At 42.9% G+C, this 21,896-nt stretch overlaps 2 protein-coding genes and 1 long non-coding RNA gene across 8 annotated transcripts in view; 1 reads left to right on the forward strand and 2 right to left on the reverse strand.

Annotated features, from left to right (window-relative positions):
* LOC309520958 overlaps window positions 1-21,896 on the forward strand; it is a 49,992-nt gene that overhangs the window by 13,945 nt on the left and 14,151 nt on the right. The gene's annotated exons all lie outside the window — the stretch shown is intronic.
* The window catches only part of BMPR2 (bone morphogenetic protein receptor type 2), a 92,336-nt gene continuing 77,765 nt past the window's right edge, over window positions 7,326-21,896 (reverse strand). For all 4 annotated transcript variants that reach the window (XM_082242350.1, XM_082242348.1, XM_082242349.1 and 1 more), the window contains exons 11-15: window positions 19,464-19,600; window positions 17,879-18,054; window positions 15,049-16,328; window positions 9,007-12,390; window positions 7,326-8,643 (exon numbers count right to left, since the gene is read on the reverse strand). In XM_082242350.1, the coding sequence (XP_082098476.1) occupies window positions 12,140-12,390; window positions 15,049-16,328; window positions 17,879-18,054; window positions 19,464-19,600 (1,844 nt within the window). In that variant the 3' untranslated portion in view covers window positions 7,326-8,643; window positions 9,007-12,139. The remainder of the gene's footprint in view (window positions 8,644-9,006; window positions 12,391-15,048; window positions 16,329-17,878; window positions 18,055-19,463; window positions 19,601-21,896) is intronic.
* Window positions 20,009-21,896, reverse strand: part of KIAA2012 — a 244,930-nt gene continuing 243,042 nt past the window's right edge. The window contains exon 22 of the transcript XR_014214370.1: window positions 20,009-20,181. The gene's annotated coding sequence lies outside the window, so the exon portion shown is untranslated. The remainder of the gene's footprint in view (window positions 20,182-21,896) is intronic.

Genomic DNA, 21,896 nt, shown 5'->3' on the forward strand with positions numbered 1-21,896 from the left:
TTCAGACTGTTCAGAACTTCTACTTAGAGATGCATTTTAAAGCCAAGTGGCTGCAGTGCAATAGGAAAAGAAGAAAAGGTTGTAGCACAGAGACATCGCCAGGCACTCTTGCCCTTTTCCAGTCGCCAGGCCCTGCCTAAAAAGGAGAGTTCTCTTGGGCATAGTGCAAAGAGAAATATTTGCAGATCTTAGCAAGAGTAGTTGGAATGACAAAGCTTGGCTCCTTCTCACCATTTGTTCAGACAAGCCCAGACAATTAAGACTTATTTAAAGGTTTCCTCTTGCTCCCTTATTTAGGGTGTGAGCTCATAAAGGAAGGAACTATTTTTGGAGAGAAAATTCTGAGAACAATGGTGTATCGCTGCAATATGAACGACGATAACTTCATTTCTAAAAAATGTAACTTTTAACATGTCAACTGGATAAGCAAACAGACCAGAAATCTGGGTGGAGAACCTTGGTCCTAATTGCACACAGATGGTGGCCTAGGACATGGGTAGGCAAACTAAGGCCTGGGGGCCGGATCTGGCCCAATCGCCTTCTTAATCTGGCCCACGGATGGTCCAGGAATCAGCGTGTTTTTACATGAGTAGAATGTGTCCTTTTATTTAAAATGCACCTATGGGTTATTTTAATTCGTTCTTTTTTTTCCTTCAGAATATAGTCCGGCCCACCACAAGGTCTGATGGATGGTGGACTTGCCCACGGCTGAAAAAGGTTGCTGACCCCTGGGCTAGAGAGTAAAGGTAAAGGGGCCCCTGACCGTTAGGTCCAGTCGTGGCCGACTCTGGGGTTGCGGCGCTCATCTCGCTTTATTGGCCGAGGGAGCTGGCGTACAGCTTCCAGGTCATGTGGCCAGCATGACTAAGCCACTTCTGGCGAACCAGAGCAGCGCACGGAAACGCCGTTTACCTTCCCGCCGGAGCGGTACCTATTTATCTACTTGCACTGGTGTGCTTTCAAACTGCTAGGTTGGCAGAAGCAGGGACCGAGCAACGGGAGCTCACCCTGTCATGGGGATTCGAACCGCCGACCTTCTGATCGGCAAGTCCTAGGCTCTGTGGTTTAACCCACAGCTAGGGAGTAAAACCTACACAAATCTGGATTGGCATCCCTAAGGTGGTTGGATGGCACCTTGTACGCCTCCTTCTGGCAACTCCCGCAGCCAAGCTTGTGTCAAATGTATTGCTCGGCTTTCTTTTGAATTGCACCAGCAAGGCCAAGAGATGGGTCTTGTGTCCAGGCAGCCTAGGACCTCAAAACACGCTGCCCAGGCAGTGTTCCCATTCCCATTCCTTTTCTCGGGTGGCATCTTCTACCCAAGTGATGGCAGCTATTACAGTTTTTATTTATTCAGTTTATATCCCACCCTTCCTCCTTAAAGAGCCCAGGGTGACATCACTTAGCTGTTGAACCCTGGCACCAGGCAAAATTGTGTAACGTTAAGAGGTTTCTTCAAGTTACCATTTCGCTACATCACCATAATAAACAACCACTCTAACAGTCCATCCCCAGCCTACAAAACATTCTGTCTCTTTCTTTGGCGATCACTCGTAGCCGAGTAACATTGTCTTCTAAAACACTGTTTTAAAAGTGAGTCCGTAAGTGACTGTGGAGGCCAATTCTGGATCCACACATCTTTCCACAGTGGGACATAGGTTTCCGGGTGGGAGTTGATCGCGGTGAGGGCTTGCCAAGCGTGCCTTCCTCTTAGCAGTTTCTCCCTTGCGTTCTGAGTTTGAGTGTCTTCAAAGTCCATGACACCTTCGGTAAAGGTTGTTCTCCAAATGGAGCACTCGCAGGCCAGTGTTTTCCAGTTGTCGGTGTTAATACAGTGGTACCTCGGGTTAAGTACTTAATTCGTTCTGGAGGTCCGTTCTTAACCTGAAACTGTTCTTAACCTGAAGCACCACTTTAGCTAATGGGGCCTCCTGCTGCCACCACGCTGCCGGAACACGATTTCTGTTCTCATCCTGAAGCAAAGTTCTTAACCTGAAGCACTATTTCTGGGTTAGTGGAGTCTGTAACCTGAAGCGTATGTAACCCGAGGTACCACTGTACTACATTTTTTTAGATTTAAATTTTCTGTCTACGCACATCTTGGCCCACAGATAATGAGAGAGAAACTCCTACTCCTTCCCATGGACAAATATATCTTGCCTGACTTAAGAGGAGATTCTTACTCTTCATGGGCTTCCAGGAGAGTACTCTTCTTTATAAGCTGATTTACAACAATGTACAGGGGACGCTCGGGTTGTGAACGTGATTCATGCGGGAGGCACGTTCGCAACCCGCGCACCTGCACAAAGTGCAATTTAGTGTTTCTCCACATGCACGAGCCTCGAAACCCAGAAGTAACCCGTTCTGGTACTTCTGGGTTTCGGCACATCCTTATCCCGAAAACGCGCAACCTGAAGCGTCTGTAACCCAAGGTATGACTGTATACACGATTGAAATAGATAATACAGAAATCTGAATTCAGGCACATTTCCCCCCAACTTACTCTTGTAACATGCCAAGTCAGAAGATGGTTCTTCTTTCCCAGCAGATAAATACCGGTATATCTTAATCCCATGCTTTAATAGTAAGCAGTGACATCTACTGGTCGCACCATAAAGTTGTCAAACGTACACACACATACACAAAAAAAACCCCAGCTCTTTTCATGAAGGTCATTTTTATTAAATGGATTAATGCATCATTTTACAGCAAGACTCCCCGCGCAGCCCCCAAACCTAAAGAAATGTTTTTAAATGTTCCAATTTCTTTGTATCGATACAGTCTCTTTGTATAGGTTCATATATAACAAGTATTCATAGAAAACTCTGAAGTGGCTTTTAAGAATGTCAGCTTTCATAGTGGCATCCACAGATGATTTAAAAAAGCGGTACGTTTCATTCGTAGTCAGACTATCCTGTAATGCGAAACTTAAACAGCATAGCAAGGTACTGGGCAGCTTATACAAAAGTAGTAAAATCAACCATGTATAAATTTGACATTTCAGCAGAAATGCGTGAGAAGCACTACAATAAGACAGTTCTGAGAGGTCTAGTTTTCTTCGACTCCTTCTCCCTAGAAATCTCGCTGTGGGCATGAATGCCATGTAGCTCAGTGTTTTCGTTTTTCCAATTCGAGGCTATGCATGGCTTCGTGTTTAAAGTTGTAGGAATATCTCCAGGGTCACAACACACCATCATTGAGATGGAGGAAACTCTCAGCCCACAGTCATTGAGAAGGATGCTTCAACCTTACATGCATGCCAATACAACCCATTTCCCTACTCTTGAGTAAGCAAACAAGAAATGCAGCTCAATATTGTATAAGCGACACAAATAAAGAGGTTTGGAATTATCATTTCCTTAATTTGCACTGTCAGTTTCTTTTGGAACTTACATTGGAATTTTTCATAGTGCTGTTAAGATACAAAGAACCTGGTTTCAAGCCACCCAATGTGCAGTGCATAACACAGTATTTGTGCGAAACAGATATTAAATACTAATAACTGGAAATAGACCTAAGACTGTCGGGGGGGGGAGGGTTCCAAATCTGAATGATGTGCTTTAAGATAATAAAAAAATTCTGCTTAACCTGTTAAAATTGTAGGGAGAAAAAGAATAATTCCTCATTTCCGATTGCATCTTGTATACCTCTATGAGCCAAGGCACACACCCAACTCTGATGTGGTATAGTATTTTATGTGTTTTATTTTTCCTTTAGTCTCATTGTACTAATTCACACACAATGCTAAACTATGATTTAGTACTGCATGTGTGAGTTATGATGAACATGAGCAAAGCTTTGAGCTTGAACATGTTGTTCATTTCATTTCTTCCTCCCCTCCTCTTGCAATACCTGGCTTCAGTTTTTACAAATCCTGGTATGTCATGACAATAGTTAATGAAGCCAACTTTATAGCCCAAAGTTTGGAATTGGCTCGTTTTGAAACTTTGCTACCATTTCCAGTTTATATGTAATGAGAAGCCAAGATTCATGGAAACCATTAATAGACATCTTTCTCTTGGCTACGTGGAAGGAGAACGCAAGCTGGTGGTTTTGCTTTGGCTCATTCTAGCTTGTGCATGTACCACGAACCATGGTTCAGCATTGTATGTGAACATGCGTACACAAGGCCACCAAGTTTACAGGACACGTAACGCCTATTTATATTGCAGCTATGAAAGTTCATGCCAGAATGTATTTGTTAGTCTTTTAAGTTCCTCAGGATTAGTTGCTCTTTTGTTCCAGTTTAGGAATTTCATAAAACAGTTTTGTATATGTATCTTCTCCTGCGGTCCCATGTGTAACAGTGGGGTGTATGTCAGCAGACCACATAAGACTCATATCTAATTTTTGTCTTTAAAACATTTAAGCAAGTACTCTGTTACTACTCAAATAGTATGAGACTGATACTGTTAACAGTGCCAACTACTATATCCCCAAAGTTTAAGTTCTAAGGAACAAGGAAATCAGTGCTTGGAATGAACTAGTTTGGTTGAACAAAGATCACTGAACTAGTTCAAAAATCTCTGGACTACACTTGAAAGTGGTCCCCATAACTGCTGGGGGAAGTAAATTTCTAGTTCATCTTCACTTTCATTCCCTTCTCTTCAGCCTGGCAGGAGGCCCAGACTATTCCCCCACCCCCACCCCTGGTCAGTCAGACATCTATAAGGAAAGTTAGAAAGCAAACCATGGAGGCTGATTAGGCAGTAACTTAATCACTGTTGTTATGTAATCAAAAGGAAGGAATGTAAGGCATTTCCTGTACCTTCCCTACTGAAGAGATTTGCTCTTTTTCAACAGGGTAGTTTGCAGTGAGAATTACAGGTAGAGGAACAAAATGAACAATGTCTTTAACAGCTGTGTGGCTGGCACAGATTGAAAAGATTCACTTGCTAACATTCTGTCTTTTAGACATCTTATTAGTTGTGTACCCCTACTTCCTTTTAGACCCTATAGCTCTGCACAGCAGGGTGTGACATTCTGAACGCTGATTTTAGGATGAACTTTTTATGAATTCATTTGGATGAATTAATTGAACAAGTTTTGTTTTGTAAAAGGATGAACTGGAAGTAGTTCCCTTTGGGGCAGGGTTAACTTGAACTAGTTGTGTTTTAAATTAAACTTTCCAAGTGCTGAAGGAAATATTGGAAGGCTGTGCAAAATGGTACTTGCACCAAATGGTTTTCTTTAAAAATGAACAGCAGGACACAAAGGGAAGTGGGCTGCTTTGCATAAATCTGTGTGGCTGGCAAAATGCATAGTGACAGAAAGAACTTAAAATTGAGCTCACATGCTAAGCGTGGTGTAAACACATGCCGGGGGGGGGGTCACAGAAGACAGCGCATCTGTTCAAACTCTTGAAAATGGTTCCTTCGCTGATCTGGATCCGACAAGTTGCCACTGTCACTTCTGCCTTCCCCTGTCCCAAGGTCCCAATTACTTACCTTGAGACAGGGGGAGAATTAGACAAATTAACAGGAAGGATCCAAGACCGGCGGGACCAGAAATTTACCGAAGACTGGAGTAAATTTACAAACTATATGAAAAGTATTTGTGATGATCTGACGACGTTTGTAGGTTTGCAAGAAGTTCTGTGAGGAGTATTGTTGGAAATATTGTAAAAATGGAAAAGGGGGGGGGATGATAAGTTAAGAGAGGCAAAGACAATATAAAATGAAGTAATGCATAAAAAGAGGTTAAGACGGAAGATCATCGGAGGTGCTGATGGAAGTCCAAAAAAAAAAGTGTATTTGTAATAATTTGTGTGGTACGTTTTATAATTTGTATGTTAAAATTAATAAAAATGTATTTTTTTAAAAAAGAGACGGGGGGCCAGTGGCGGAGAGCAGGCGGGGGCATGGCTGGCACGGATCCCGGGGGCATGGCGCACGCCCCGGGGGTGTGGCGTGCCATCCGCAGGGGCGTGGCACACGTGCTGGGGGTGTGGCGTGCTGCCTGCAGGGGCATGGCACCCAGCGCGGGGGGGGGGAGCTGCGATGGCACCCCACCGGGATCATGCCGCCAGGAGCGGCACCCCTGCACTCCTGTTCCTCTGCCAGTGGGGGGAGTCAAAGATAGCAAAGAGGATCCAGAGGTCTCAACAGAGCATCTTTCTTCATTGGGGATGGGACTTAAAACTATGAGTGATTGCTGGGAAGAAGGCTCTGAGAGGGGTTCCAGGACACCCGTTGCCTCCATTCTTCTACCGTCCTGCCCTAGTCTCAAGATATATTATTCAGGTTGGTGAGATGGGAGGCAGTGGTCACTGTGAGGACCAGCAAGCCTTTTGCAAGTCCTCAAACTGGACACTTACAAAAAAAAAGGCTTACACTTTTGTGAGTGCTTGAACAGGGCACTGGCAAAAGCATATTTTTCAGGTTGAATGTTAGGGTGCTTGTGTATCCCTGTTGAAAACAAGAGCTTGCTTACTCCAGATATCCTACCGTCTCAGAGCGCTGAGTTTTCAAAGCAGCAACTGTGCAACTGTTGCTCATTTTTCTGCACAGGATCCAGTCTGTCTTCCTCAGATATGCACACCTCTTTCAGCGATGTTGTATTTTACCAGCTCTCAAATGGCAAGATTTTGTCACTGCTAAATGCAGTTGTATTCCCAGTTAGCAAGGCCATTGGAATTCATAGTGCAATACAGTGGTGCCTTGCAAGACGAAATTAATCTGTTCCGCGAGTCTCTTCGTCTAGCAGTTTTTTCGTCTTGCGAAGCAACCCTATTAGCGGATTAGCGGATTAGCGCTATTAGCGATTTAGCGGCTATTAAAGGCTTAGCGGCTATTAAAGGCTTAGCGGATTAGCGGCTAAAAGGCTATTAGTGGCTTAGAAAAAGGGGGGGGGGAGCGGAAAAAAATCGGAACACTCGCCAGACGTTTTCGTCTTGCAAAGCAGCTCAAAAACGGAAAACCCTTTCGTCTAGCGGGTTTTCCGTCTTGCGAGGCATTCGTCTTGCGGGGCACCACTGTACAGTTGAATGAATGTCACATATAGCTGATGGCTAATGCCTATGATATTTTATTATCTGAATTTCAGTACTTAGCCTGCACTGGAGATGAAAGGGACAGTCATCCCAGTGCCCTATGACATGTTCCTCTTTTCTTAAAAAAAATTGCAGATAGAAGAGGATTCAGTAGGGAAGGGATGCTTAACATTTACCCAGCCATCACGATTCCTCTAAAACTTGCTCCCTCAGACACATTGCCATCTTATAGGGAGTTCTTCATCTTTTTGTACGGATATGTCATTGGTTATAGGCTTAATATTTCCAATCAGTATATTTCGTACGGTGTGTCTGGAAAAAGTTGCAACAGAGATCTGAGGCATGTGTTTACTGAAAAAAAGGCATCGAAAGACATACATGATATGATAAAAAGCAAATCACATAAAATATTCTTCATTATATAGACTGATGGAATAGCCTTTTATAAACTTTAAATTCATTTGCATGTTACAATTATTTATTACATAAGGGGTAACCATATGGACAAAAACAAAGTCAGCGGCCCTTAGCAATGCAGCGGTGCAAAAAGACTTGTTAACTACTACACCACAAATAAATTGCTGGTAGGCTTTTTCTTTCAGATACATATCTATAGTTCCACCCCTCCCCCCAAATTTATAGGCATAGAGGATTAAAAATCATTTTGTGAAACACTGGGTACTGCAGAATTAGCATGTGACCTTGAAACTTGTGATATTGTTCACTCAAGTAAAAGAAATATCACCTCTAGATTCAAATGAAAGGCAGAATGAATAACTGACATTTGTTATATCTTAACACAAAAAGCAAGCTTTCTACGCTGATCCTCCATGAATTAAAAAGCCGATTCTCTCATCTTCCATTTATTTTAAATCCTTTGCTTATACGTATAACTTAAGCATAACTACAAGAGTGCAATTCTTTTAACTTGTGCATTATTTCCCTTACCTTGAATTACAGTACAAGTAAATATTTCTTGTGGGGGAAAAGATGCAACTGCCACACTAGAAAAATAAATTGTCTCTGACTTGCTTACTAATGGAACTTTGAGAACCTTGATGCATTCCTTTTTAGAAAACTGTTCTCACAACATGGCAAAAGAATGCACCCTTTGATGAAACACTCTCACTCCAAAATATCATATAGAGGTTCTTTCTCCCTAAATGCCTATTTACTGATATATTACCATCAGTATAATTTGAAGAAAGAGAACACACACCCACACCCCACCTCCAGTAACTGTGCAAAGATAATCCAAAGGTCAAATCTCTATTTTCAGGGAATGGAGAATGCCATCTTTTTGTCATGAGCATTCAGACTTGGCACATCCAACTACGCAGATGTGAGACATTAGTGAAATCACAATCAAACCATGCAATCATTGGCAACAGGTCTCGACATGCAAAAAGGTCTAAAATAAAAAGGAGCCAAAAATCACTCACACAGTTTCATTTGCACAAACACTCCACTCTAGAATATTTTTTAGTAGCCTCTTTCCACTTTCTGTTCATTTTTAAAATGTGGTTGTGAACTCCCAGTTAAGAGGACATGCACGGAGAAGCTGCCCAACTTTTGGAGTGGAAGATATACTATCCCTGAACTACAGCATGGTTGCCCAGCCCAGGGAAATTCCCAGCCCAAATGAGCCCTCCCTAAGTCCTTCCAATAGGGATGTGGGTGGCGCTGTGGGTTAAACCACAGAGCCTAGGACTTGCTGATCGGAAGGTTGGCGGTTTGAATCCCCCCGACGGGGTGAGCTCCCGTTGCTCTGTTCCAGCTCTTGCCAACCTAGCAGTTTGAAAGCACGTCAAAGTGCAAGTAGATCAATAGGTACTGCTCCGGCGGGAAGGTAAACGGCGTTTCCGTGCGCTGCTCTGGTTCGCCAGAAGTGGCTTAGTCATGCTGGCCACATGACTCGGAAGCTGTACTCCCTCGGCCAATAAAGCGAGATGAGCACCGCAACCCCAGAGTTGGCCACGACTGGACCTAATGGTCAGGGGTTCCTTTACCTTTACTTAAGTCCTTCCAATACTTGAAAAGGGGAGATCACCTGAAATCTGGTTTACTCAAAGCAGGATTGCTGGCTCTTTAGCACTAACTAAGCAATCCACACAGCTCAGTTTCCTCTTCAAAAACTAGGCTACTTATTCTAGTGTGTTCCTTGAGAGCTCCTTGCGGATAACCTGCCTTTTTAAAATTAAAGTTCCCAAAATGTGTCTCCTAAGGGCTGACATGGGAATTGCACAGCTCTTTAGCTGATGCCACAGAGCTTCATTTTAGAATTTGCCTTGGGGACTCCTGAGCTTCAAGGCTGTGAAGCTTCTCCCTATGAAACAAGCCTTCAAAACAATGATTAGATTGACTGCCTAATTTTTTCAGTGGAAGATTCAACACTGTTCAAAGTCCAACTTCTGATTTGAAAACTAAAAGCTGCAAATATTAATCTCAAGCTTACGCTATAAGGAAATTAAAACAAAGTATGGCAGGGCCATAACTCCAGTAAAAGCACATTGTATAAATTTAGGCCAAAAGTTCAAAAAGCCTAGATGTAGGCATGCTATGCCCCAGGAAGGAGGCAAAAGGCCGCAACCCTTCTTAGCCTAGAGTAGATTGTTGTAAAATAATCACTTAACACAGTGGGAGTAAATGATGAAAACTGAGCTATGAACGGGGGGAAATTGATTAGAGGGCTTTCGATGTGGTTATCACAGGATGAAAGCAGTGATCTTATTTGATGGAAAACTTTAAATATTAACCAAGTCCATGATATATTCTAAATGATATCATAACTTACTTAGCATTCAGATATTCTAGACCAGGATTTCATTTAATTTCAAACATTGGTCTAATCTAATCAAACATCATACAGTGGAAAAAGTTGGTTTAGTCTTCAGTAGCTGGATGTAACTACAGTGGTACCTCCAGTTGTGGACGGGATCCGTTCCAGAGCCCCGGTCGGATCCCGAGGTTTCCATAACCGGAGGTGCCTGTTCTGCGCATGCATGCAGTGCGATAAAGCGCTTCTGCGCATGTGCCGAAACCCGGGAAAATACTTCCAGGTTTGCCACTTTCGTAAGCCGAGGTTCTACTGTATTTCGAAAAGAGTGCAGAGTTCAGGACTTCAAAGTGGAAGAAAGTTGGTAAGAACTGAATTGAGGAAATAAACAATTTTTTAAAGGTCTGAAAAACAGAATGAAGCAGTTCGTCAGAAACTAGCATGGAGACAATGTGCTGTAGAGATTGTGCTATGTGGCCTCCCCAAAAAACCAGTTATGTAAGTCTTGGATTATGATAAATCAGAACTCCATCTTTTATTTAGAACCAGATATCATACTAGATGCTATTTAGTGATTGTAAATATATATCTTGTTAAGGTTACATAAGTCTGAACAACAACTGAGACAACAGGGCTTCATGCTGTGACAAGGGCCAGTAAGCAAATATTTACTCATTTCTGTCTAGGGAGATATCCTTATTGACTTTCAAAATGGTGCTTTAATGGGGCCAGATACTTTAATAGTCATGCACAAATATGGAGTTACATGTATTCTAAAATATTCTAAAATGTTTTCCTTAGAAAAAAACCCTGATATGTTGTGATGATAGGAACTAAAGGGGCAATTAATGCGTAAGCAGGACATTTCTGGAAGGAACTGGGTATTTTCACAATATTCAAAGGCTGCAATTCTAGATATACTTACCTGAACTCAGTGAGATGTACTCCTTAAGTAGACATGTAAAGGAATGCACTGTATATCAGCCAGTTACACCTAGGCAATCTGATGCAACACTGAACAAGGCCATCAGATTTGGGCAGTAAAAGTACAGAGGCGTAGGAACTCATCACATGACTACCATGCAAATGAGTCCATGTTTTAGCTTGTCTATCAAAAACCTGTCTTACCAACCTACCTACAGTAAAAAATTTAAGATAACTTACCAAGATTAGGCAAAAATGTTCCTTTTCAATATACACCAAAAGCATTCATTAAGGAAAAATGTACATAAATACAAAGCATATTTAACTTTCAAATTGTATACGACAAGAGATAAAATAAAATGGTAGACCTTTGGGGTCAGTTTACACATACCAGAGTTATAATTTGCACATGGATCATGGCTTGGTGAAAAAAGATACCACAGATCATCTGTCCCATATAGAGCTTTGAAACTTTGTAAACCTGCCAATGGTGAGGCATGTTTATCAAGCTTCAAGCTTACTAGGGCAGGTATCTACCTCCACTGATTGTACAAACTGACCCTTTGATTCCTTATATTTTGTTCAGCACTTTCTTGCTTAGAGTTTTCCAAAGCTGCATTGTCCACTATGAAGAAAGTTGCAATTTGCTAATTTCGAAGGATGAAAGAAAGCAGAAGTTTGTTCTTTTCTCCCCTCCTTCCTTTTTAAAAAGCCCTTTTAAGGCAGGGAAAATCATGCATTAACTGTGACCTTGGAGCACACATACAAATAGATACAAGCAGCTGCTTTAAGCTGATTATGCTTTGCAGAGTTCACAGTTGGATTTCATTGGCTGCCAAATCATTAGATTAAAAACCCCTACCACCCTTTAATTCCAAAAGGGGAACTGTGTAGCAGGGATGGAAACACAAAGCATACTGTGAACTACAGACTATTGCACATTTCAACAGAACACAAGTGAAAAAATAGGGCGTTTAAAAGATAATACACTCTGTCACACAGAAACATACAAACGAGCTTGTGCACAGAACTCAAAACATGAACAGCAAACACCACTGTAGCCAGGTGGCTTGTGTGTTTAGTGACCTTTAGAACCCGGTCCAAAATGATTATCAGCAATACATTTTTTTGTTTTTGTTTTTTAAAAAAAATATTTTGAGACCACATCATTCGATACACATATATATAATTCTGTGGTCAGGAACAGACAAGATGTAATTTTGCAATACTAAATAAAAAGTGCAAAAAATGTTTCAAAAAAATAAGAACAAAATTAAAAATATGGAAGCATAAGCTAAAAATTGTCTGCATAGCTGAAATCTATTTAAAGCAAGTCCTCAGTAAAGGGGTGCTGACAGGAGAAGGAACTCTCTCCCCCCCCCCCAAGGTCTTCTGCATGTTTGTTTAACAGAATGCAAAAATGTCATTTTTGTCAGCTTTTAAACAATTCACAGACAGTTCACGCCTGTATCCTTAGACACCATAGTTGTAGCAGTACCTCCTTCTACAAGAAAAACAGCTGTGCTGGACTTAGAGCTGACTACCCTATCACTGCCATTGTTGTTGACTTCACAGTCCAGTGGTTCTGTAGAGATGACCCATGTTGACGGGCGCCACCGCTTAAGGGAATATGGTGTTTTCACACGTTTCTTGATCTTTTCTCCTGAGCCGGGTTTTCCATCTAGGGATGACTCACTCACTAAAAATAAGCAGAATATACATAGTGTCATACAGGAGGAAAGAAGAGGCAGAAAAAGAAAATATGAAATCTTATCAAACGCAATGGATGGCAGGATAGGTAGACTTCAACAAAGCAGCCCTGGTAACTCCCTTTTCGGAATAAATCCTGGGAACTAGGTCTACTGTATGTAGTATTAGTCATAAGTATTGCCATTTCTCTAGACAGCATCTTAAAAAGCAGAGACATCACCTTGCCAACAAAGGTCCGTATAGTTAAAGCTATGGTTCTCCCAGTAGTGATGTATGGAAGTGAGAGCTGGACCATAAAGAACGCTGATCGCCAAAGAATTGATGCTTTTGAATTATGGTGCTGGAGGAGACTCAAGAGTCTCCAACACCATAATTCAAAAGCATCAATGCATCAAAGCAATGCATCAAAGCATCTTCTTGGACTGCAAGAAGATCAAACCTATTCATTCTTATGGAAATCAGCCCTGAGTGCTCACTGGAAGGACAGATCCTGAAGCTGAGGCTCCAATACTTTGGCCACCTCATGAGAAGAGAAGACTCCCTGGAAAAGACCCTGATGTTGGGAAAGACGGAGGGCACAAGGAGAAGGGGACGACAGAGGACGAGATGGTTGGACAGTGTTCTCGAAGCTACCAGCATGAGTTTGACCAAACTGCGGGAGGCAGTGGAAGACAGGAGTGCCTGGCGTGCTCTGGTCCATGGGGTCACGAAGAGTCGGACACGACTAAACGACTAAACAACAACATTGCCATTTCTGTCACTTTATGTACATGATTTCATTTTTTAAAGGATTCCACATTTTACTAGAGACTTAATGTGCTGTCTTGGACCTGTTTTTGTGTCTGAAAGCTTAGCTGCAGACAGCGGCGGAGGGCACCCAGAGCGGCAAACAGGAGGGGGCGTGGCGCGTGTATCAATTACATAGCCTAATACTTATGGATCCTTTCTTGATAAAGAATCAGATTTAAAATGGCAGATTTAAAAATGAACTGCTGCTTCTTTGTGTTAATTTGAAGTCTTAAAACTTCCCTTAGCAATGAAAATGATCAATCGGGGGCAAGCCAGAATTAGAAACCATGTTCGAAGTGGATTTAAAAATCATGGTTTGGCAAACCAATTACGGCCGTTGCTCTGCCTCCTAAGAATTTCAGACCTAAAAGACTGGTGTGCTGCGCCAAGAAAAAGAAAGAGCAAAGTACCTTAAACTGTGGCTTGTGTTTGGAGCTCAAGCCATGGTTAGAGTTATTGAATATGGTTAAGTGTAAAACACAGTTGGCACAAAGGATGAATTAAGCCCATGCAACCTCTACCTGGATTCTACTGGTCTTGTAATGGGAAGAAGGCTCTACTGCCTCGATTCTATCGTATCTTACCTTAATAAGAATAAATGTTATATTCACAATATTGAACCATATTGTACTTGAGTGTTCCTTTCAGCTTCCAACTTCATAGATATATAACAACAAATTACAATAGTGGGATTCAACTAAACAAAGCAGTAATACAGTCGTACCTTGGTTTTTGAACAGCTTAGTTCTTGAATGTTTTGGCTCCTGAACACTGCAAACCCGGAAGTGACTGTTCCAGTTTGCAAACTATTTTTGGAAGCCGAACATCCGACGGGGCTTCTGATTGGCTGCAGGAGCTTCCTGCAGCCAATCCGAAGCCGTGCTTTGAGTTCCATACATTTTGGAAGTCAAACGGATTTCTGGAACGGATTCTTTTTGACTTCCAAGGTATGACTGTATTTATATGTATGTGTGGCACCAACATCCATAACTTCCATTTACTTATTATGGAGCATCTTCAACTTAACAATGGAGAACAGCTCTTGAGAAAAGAAAGCTTTCTAAAATGTGAATTAATTAATTCCCAATAATAGGCTACTACAATAACTCTAAAATAATTTAGAACATAATACATTCTAAATAACTTTAGAATACAATACTAGTTGCAGAAAGTTATGCTAAATAGTGTAACGAATCTTCTAGCCAAACCTTGTTTCATTCAACTAGAAAGCTTTGGCTGAAGGAGAGTACCATGTTACTTTTTAAAAAGGTGAGTCTCCTGTTGCAAGTCACCGATTTATCTGAAGAACCAAGGCTCACATACTTCTAAGACAGGTCAACAAAAGAAGTATTGCTGAGTCCCTCTGGCAGTATTACAGTTTTCTCATAAACAAAAAATATTTTAAACTCCTTCCCAATTTATGTTTTAAATGTAACAGTCTAAAAAGAGAAGGTTGAAGGGATATTCTTCACTGGGAAGAACAGAAATAATTTAATTGGTACAGTGGTACCTCTGGTTGCGGACAGTATCCATTTCGGAGGTCCGGCTGGATCCTGAGGTTTTCGCAACCGGAGACAGCGCTTCTGCGCATGCATGCGTGGCAATACAGCACTTCTGCGCATGCACCAAAAACCTGGAAAAATACTTCCAGGTTTGCTGCTTACGCATCCCAAAGTTTTCATAACCAGAGGGATACGTAAGCGGAGGTACCACTGTACAAGCAAAACCACAGCATTGGGGATTAAATCTTCCTAGGTTGGGAGGGCAGAATTTGGTTTGTAGGTTGTGACCCAAGTAAAGAAGTTTAATTCTGTAATATTTTTGCAATTATCCATTGATAAACCCCACAAAAACTCACACTGCATACTACAGCCGTCCAAAACATTTGTGGCTGATAGATCCAGCGAGTTGGGTCTCTGTGCTCTTCTAGTGTGGGCTTGTCCAGAATTTGGTGCTGTGCTCTGGCTACGGAGGACAGAAACGTCTTGTCCTGGACATGGGTTACTGTTGTTGTTGTTGGCGTTTGTTCTACCATTATCCAGCGAGCGGTCTCTCCTATCAACCAGACGATCGAGAATGCCCTCATCATGGCTCACTTGCTGCTCCCTTCTCAACAAGGGCTCATGCTCATCAGGGCTCGAGTTGATATTCAGACGGCTGTCCTCTCCACTGAACTGGTTCTGCAGCATTTCCTGGGCCCGATGGACCCCTGAGCTGGATGCTTGGCCACATGGCACTGTACCATTCACATACTGGGTTGGTACAGCATGTGAGGCTATTGTATGGCTCCTTCCTGCCACGTCATTCGTGGTAACTGTGACCACGTGAGGTTCTGCAGAATTGATAGTGTTCATCTTGGCAACTCCAGTTTCTACCTGCTTCAAGTTTGATTTGTGCTTCCCTCCAAACTTCAGCCGAGGCTCCTTTGTTGAGTTTTTGGTGTTTATAGGTAGGCTAGTAGGCCTCTTTGGGAGGTTCTGCTGCTTAGGAAGAGGGTAGACCTGAGCAGGCTGAACATCTGGAATTAGACACGCCTGGCCATTTGCAACGTGCGTGAAGTCCTGTTGCCCTGTTGCTTCCACTGCCAGTTTTATCAGTGGGTACAGCAAGCTGGAGCTGGTGCTGCTGAGCGGATCGGGCCCACTGAACTGCTTAAGGGAATGCTCCATCAGATTCTCATCAGAACTCTCCTTCAAATTCTTATCCACTTCCTTTGGGTCCAGCTTGTTGGTCTCCAAGTCCTCCTCTGTTAGTTGCAAACAAACAGGCGTTGGCCCAAGTGGCTGCATGCCATTTGTAGCACCAAGGTTTGTTTCACCTGAGTAAGGCATCTCGGATATGGTGGTCATGCCAGTGCTCGGAGTGAGGCCTGCAGTGTTGGTGGTGGTAGTGTTGGTCGACAAGCTTGTGACGCTAGTTTCAGGACTAGGAATGCGAGCTTGTGCTTGCTGTCGCTCGTAGTTAATAGAGTTTCTGTTCTTCTCCCCAATCGTCAGTGGCGTGCTGGATGATGAAAGCTCAGACGAAATATTCTTCACGATGCTGTCAGGATGGTGAATGGAGTCCTCAATGTAAGATGACGAAGAGTAATCTTGATATGGTCTGATCTTTGGCACACGCCTATGGTGTGATAGATTTCTTTTAAAAAAACACACAAAGAAGACAGTAGGATTAAGAGCATGTAGACGATAAATTCTTCTAACATAAAGGATCTATAAATGCAAAATAGTTTCTGCAGCAAGCAGAACTATCATGAGAATTTTGCTGTGGGGGAGGGGGCAGTGCTGTTATGTCATGGACCTCAGTGTGATGGCCTAGACTTTTTTCCCCTTCAGAAGCTGTATGTCACTATTCTAGCACTCACGTGCCTACTTAATTTTATCTCATTCGTAGCACTATTATTTCAACACTGTTCCAAATGTGGGAACAGGCATAATACTGGCTTTGACAAGTACTATTTTGGACTTTTGTCTGGAAATGGCCTCAGTGATCATGTTGTAGCTGCACTTACTGCACAATAAATCTGTGGTTGTCAACATGCCCTTGGATTGAATTTAACTATTCATATTCTAAACAGAAGGGACGCGGGTGGCGCTGTGGGTTAAACCACAAAGCCTAGGACTTGCCGATCAGAAGGTTGGGGGTTCGAATCCCTGCGACGGGGTGAGCTCCCGTTGCTCAGTCTCTGCTCCTGCCAACCTAGCAGTTCGAAAGCACATCAAAGTGCAAGTAGATAAATAGGTACCACTCCGGCAGGAAGGTAAACGGTGTTTCCATGCGCTGCTCTGGTTTGCCAGAAGCAGCTTAGTCATGCTGGCTCCATGACCCGGAAGCTGTACGCCGGCTCCCTTAGCCAATAAAGCGAGATGAGCGCCGCAACCCCAGAGTCGGCCACAACTGGACCTAATGGTCAGGGGTCCCTTTACCTTTACTTCATTCTAAGCAGACCCACTGAAATTAATAGCCCTAAGTTAGTTGATGTGAAAGACTGGCTGGGCACTGAGGAGTGGGTACCGGGAGACTGGCTTGGAAGAAGGGATCAGTGATCTGATGAGTCAGAGGCAGAAGCTGCAGTATTGGAGAGTGAAGAACACAAGCACGAGGAGGAAGAGATAGGTCAGGCTGGTATGGAGTAAAGGGCTTTCACATCTCCTCCTGCCCCCACCTCTCCTGCCCCACTGTCTCTCAGGACCAGAAGAGGATTGAAGTGGGAGGAGCAGAAACAGGCCACACACAGATGTAGTCTTCACCTGCTTGCGCACCACTCGGGGGGGGGGGGGAGATACATAAGTGGAGTTCGGGGTGAGCTACTCTTGCCTCATTGGGTGCACACCTGGGAGCAGCTGCGAGATGCAGGACTGATGGACACGCCTTTTCCTAACTTGTAAGTGTACTTTTGTCAAGAAAGAGCTAATTCCTCACTCTGGACATTCCTTGCTGGACAGCGCTGTGACAGATGACTTACACAGAGATACTGTCTAAGGGGAAATCACATTTTCCCGAGTATTGAAGTATCATGATTTTAGTTCAGGGAAAACGTGACATCCTTGAAATCAAAGTTCAACTCTGAGATGAGAACTGAAAGCAGTAAATGGGACACTTAAGTGCATATACAATGTACTTTTTAAAAAGTTTCATTGATTTTTGGAATCAGATTGTGAAAACAGCACACACTTAGTACTACTTACCGCTCGTTCTGCATAGCTGTAGACTGCATAGGGTTGACTGTTGGGCTGACAGATTTGTTCCTTTCCCAAATCATCATGAGTTCAGCCATCCTCTCTTCAGCACACTGGGCTGTCAGTCGAGCTTCAGCATCCTGATCCCAACAGTCCTCAATTGTCTCTTTCAGTGACCTCACAGCCTATAAAGTAAACCAGAATTACATTCTGCACCCTTTTAAAGCTATACTTCAACACACATTCTAAGACCAAACAATGAAACTGAATCTCAAAATTACCGTATTTTTTGCTCTATAAGACTCACTTTTTCCCTCCTAAAAAGCAAGGGGAAATGTGTGTGCGTCTTATGGAGCGAATGCAGGCTGCACAGCTATCCCAGAAGCCAAAACAGCAAGGATTGCTGCTTTCACTGCGCAGCGATCCCTCTTGCTGTTCTGGCTTCTGAGATTCAGAATTTTTTTTTTCTTGTTTTCCTCCTCCAAAAACTAGGTGCGTCTTGTGGTCTGGTGCATCTTATAGAGTGAAAAATATGGGTACATATCCTGTGTTCTAAAGGGTCAAGAAATGATACACAATCCTGTGTATATTTTCTCAAAAGCCAGCCTTACTAATTTCAATGGGGCATCTCCCAAGTAAAACCTATAGAAAAATACTACAATGAGTAAGTAATCTTGTCTGTACTAAGGTATGTTATTACTTGATCTGGTGCAGCCAAGATTCTCTTTAAAAGCAATTTGGTCTAGGGTCGTTTGACAACAGAGTTGATAAAAGAACTACCGTATTTTTTGCACCATAACACTCACTTTTTTCCTCCTAGAAAGTAAGGGGAAATGTCTGTGCGTGTTATGGAGGAAATGCCTACGGGTGGCATGCCTACGGATTTTCCTCCTCTAAAAACTATGTGCGTGTTATGGTTGGGTGCGTGTTATAGAGCGAAAAATACGGTATATGATTTCACAAACAGGGAAACAGAAATTATTCTAAAAGTGTTGATTGCAACAGTGAGATATTTTCAGTCATGTTACATGTTTTCAAAATATGTTACAAGGTGGGTGGTAGAGGTTGATAAAAAGGGTTTCAGGTCTTTATACAAATCTTACTAAACAGACATGGTAGCTATAATCAGATTACTGAGAATGAGGATTCTTACATCTGTTACTTCTATTGTGAATGTTAATGAATTAAGAAACTGAGCAAATGGAACGAAGTCTAGTCCAAAAACAGAGTATGGTAATTTATTGTATTCATCAGTCTGTTGGACTGACATTGCCTGAAATAGCACATTAAATTTTTATAATAAAGTATATTTTAAAGCACACTGATGTGTCCTGCGTAGTGATCAAGACAGTTAACTGGGCATTTAAAGAGAACACACACGAAAGATAGAATATGTTACTGACCCCATCATGAAATGTCCAGCCCATACTTGTATCTTGCACTCAAATATTACTTTTTATTAATTTTAGTTTAGTTTCCTAAAGACAGCAACTTACATATTAAACCAATGTTATGCCTCCAACTCCATAATCTAGCATCTTACATATGATTTCTAAATGAAAAGGGGGGGGAGGTAGCATCTTGCTTCTCTCACCAGGCTGTTCTCTTTCCAGGCCTCTGGGAATTTTGGTCGTTGCTTTTCCCTTGAAACAAGAACTTGCATATCTTCAAAAGTGGGGTGGTTTCCAACTTCTGCGTGGAATGCTGCCTGGAACTCTGGCACTGATTCTCCTGTTTACAGACATAATAATTTAAGCGTAAACAAAAAGTCCAAATAGCTCTGAAATGCCCAGGCATAGCAGGAAGATGCCTATCATATTTTTTCCTCTTGCATCTGAACCGATATTTGGTCCAGTTGTACTGTGAGCTGCATGTGCTATTGGCTTAATCTCGCTCTTTTGCAAAGTTGATTGACAAAATTGCCTAAGCTCTGCAAATATGTTATGCCTAACATATGAGGAAGAACAGCAGCATTTAAGGGACCTTGCCTACTTGAGGACCAGGAGATATTTAAAGGAAACCAGATAGTGCATCCTGCATGCTGATCCTAACTATTCTACAATGTATTTGGATCCTTTTGTATGATTTTACTGTTTTAACTTATACCAATAAAGGCTAGTAGCAGCAGCAGCAGTTGTTGTTGTTTAGTCGTTTAGTAGTGTCCGACTCTTTGTGACCCCATGGACCAGAGCACGCCAGGCACTCCTGTCTTCCACTGCCTCCCGCAGTTTGGTCAAACTCATGCTGGTAGCTTCGAGAACACTGTCCAACCATCTTGTCCTCTGTCGTCCCCTTCTCCTTGTGCCCTCCATCTTTCCCAACATCAGGGTCTTTCCCAGGGAGTCTTCTCTTCTCATGAGGTGGCCAAAATATTGGAGCCTCAGCTTCAGGATCTGTCCTTCCAGTGAGCACTCGGGGCTGATTTCTACAAGTTCATGGATGCGTTTTTTTATCCATTCCTACACTGACTCAAACACAACTGTATGGCAATCTTTGCCTCTTCTTCCACCTGATCTTGTAAATCTATCCGAAAAATCCTAGGAATTATCTAGGGAAGTTCAACAGATGACATGGGTCACTAAAAATGATGCGGCTTGAGGATGTGGACAAGACGTTTGGATTGGTACAAGCGAATACCTGTGCTCTGAACCCTTGCCCTTCTTGGCTGTTAAATCCAGCAGGGAGGAGACAGCTGTCTGGGCCAGGGAGCTGGTTAATGCCTCTTTATGAGAGGAGGCAGTGAGAAGACCGCCTCTTAAGAAACCATCTCTAGATTCTGAGAACCTTGGTAATTACCGGCCAGTTGCCAACCTCCCTTCCTTGGGAAAGGTTCTTGAGTGGGTGGTTGCTGACCAGATCCAGGTGCTCTTAGAGGAGACTGATTTTCTAGATCCATTTCAATCAGGGTTTCAGCTTGGCTTTGGCACAGAAACTGCCCTGGTTACTGCCCAGGAGAGAGACAGGGGCAATGTGTCCCTGTTAACCCTCCTTGACCTCTCAATGTCTTTTGATACCATTGACCACTGTATTCTCCTGGAGAGGCTATCTGAGCTGAGAGTGGGCAGCACTGCTCTGCAATGGTTCCAGTCCTACTTGGATGGTCGCTTTCAGTGGGTGATGCTTCGGGACTGTATTTCAGCACCGTGGGGCCTTCAAGAAGGTGTCCCTCAAGGCTCAATTCTACTCCCCCATATTGTTTAATATCTATACGAAGCCGCTGAGTGGAGTCATCTGGAGTTTGTGCCTGTGTTGTCAGCAATATGCCGATGCCACACAGGTCTATTTTTCCTTTACATCTGCAGGTGTGGCAGTGGATGTGCTGGACCGGTGTCTTGCCTTGGTAATGGACTGGATGAGAGCAAATAAACTGAAGCTCAATCCAGACAAGACAGAGGCAGCATTAGTGGGTGGTTCCCTTGAGGTGGTTACACTCCCTCTTAAGGAGCAAGTACTTCTGGGGTACTTTTGGATTCACTCCTTGAGGCCCAGTTGCTTGAAGGCCAGGTAGCCTTGGTGGTGCAATGTGCCTTCTGTCAGCTTTGGCTGGTGGCCCAGCTGCACCACTATCTGGGCAAGGATAGCCTAACTTCTGTGGCCTACACTCTGGTAACCAATGTATAACCAGTGTGTTATACATGGGGCTGCTTCTGAAGACAGTTTGGAAACTTCAGCTGGTGCAAAATGCAATTGCCAGATTGTACACCGCCCTGGGATCTTTTGATAAAGGGTGGTAAATAAATTAAAATAATAAAGGAATACAGTGGTACCTCAAGTTACAAACGCCTCAGGTTACAAATGCTTCAGGTTACAAACACTGCTAACCTGGAAGAGTTACCTAGAGGTGAGAACTTTGCCCCAGGATGCGAACGGAAATTGTGTGCCGGTGGTGCAGTGGCAGCAAGGGGCCCCATTAGCAAACGCACGCCTCTTGTTAAGAAGAGTTTCAGGTTAAAAACAGACCTCCGGAACAAATTAAGTTCGTAACTAGAGGTACCACTGTACTAATAACAACTAAATAATTATAATT

Source organism: Podarcis vaucheri (genome assembly GCF_965113315.1).
Source record: "Podarcis vaucheri genome assembly, contig: SUPER_1_unloc_1, whole genome shotgun sequence".
Lineage (NCBI taxonomy): Eukaryota > Metazoa > Chordata > Lepidosauria > Squamata > Lacertidae > Podarcis > Podarcis vaucheri.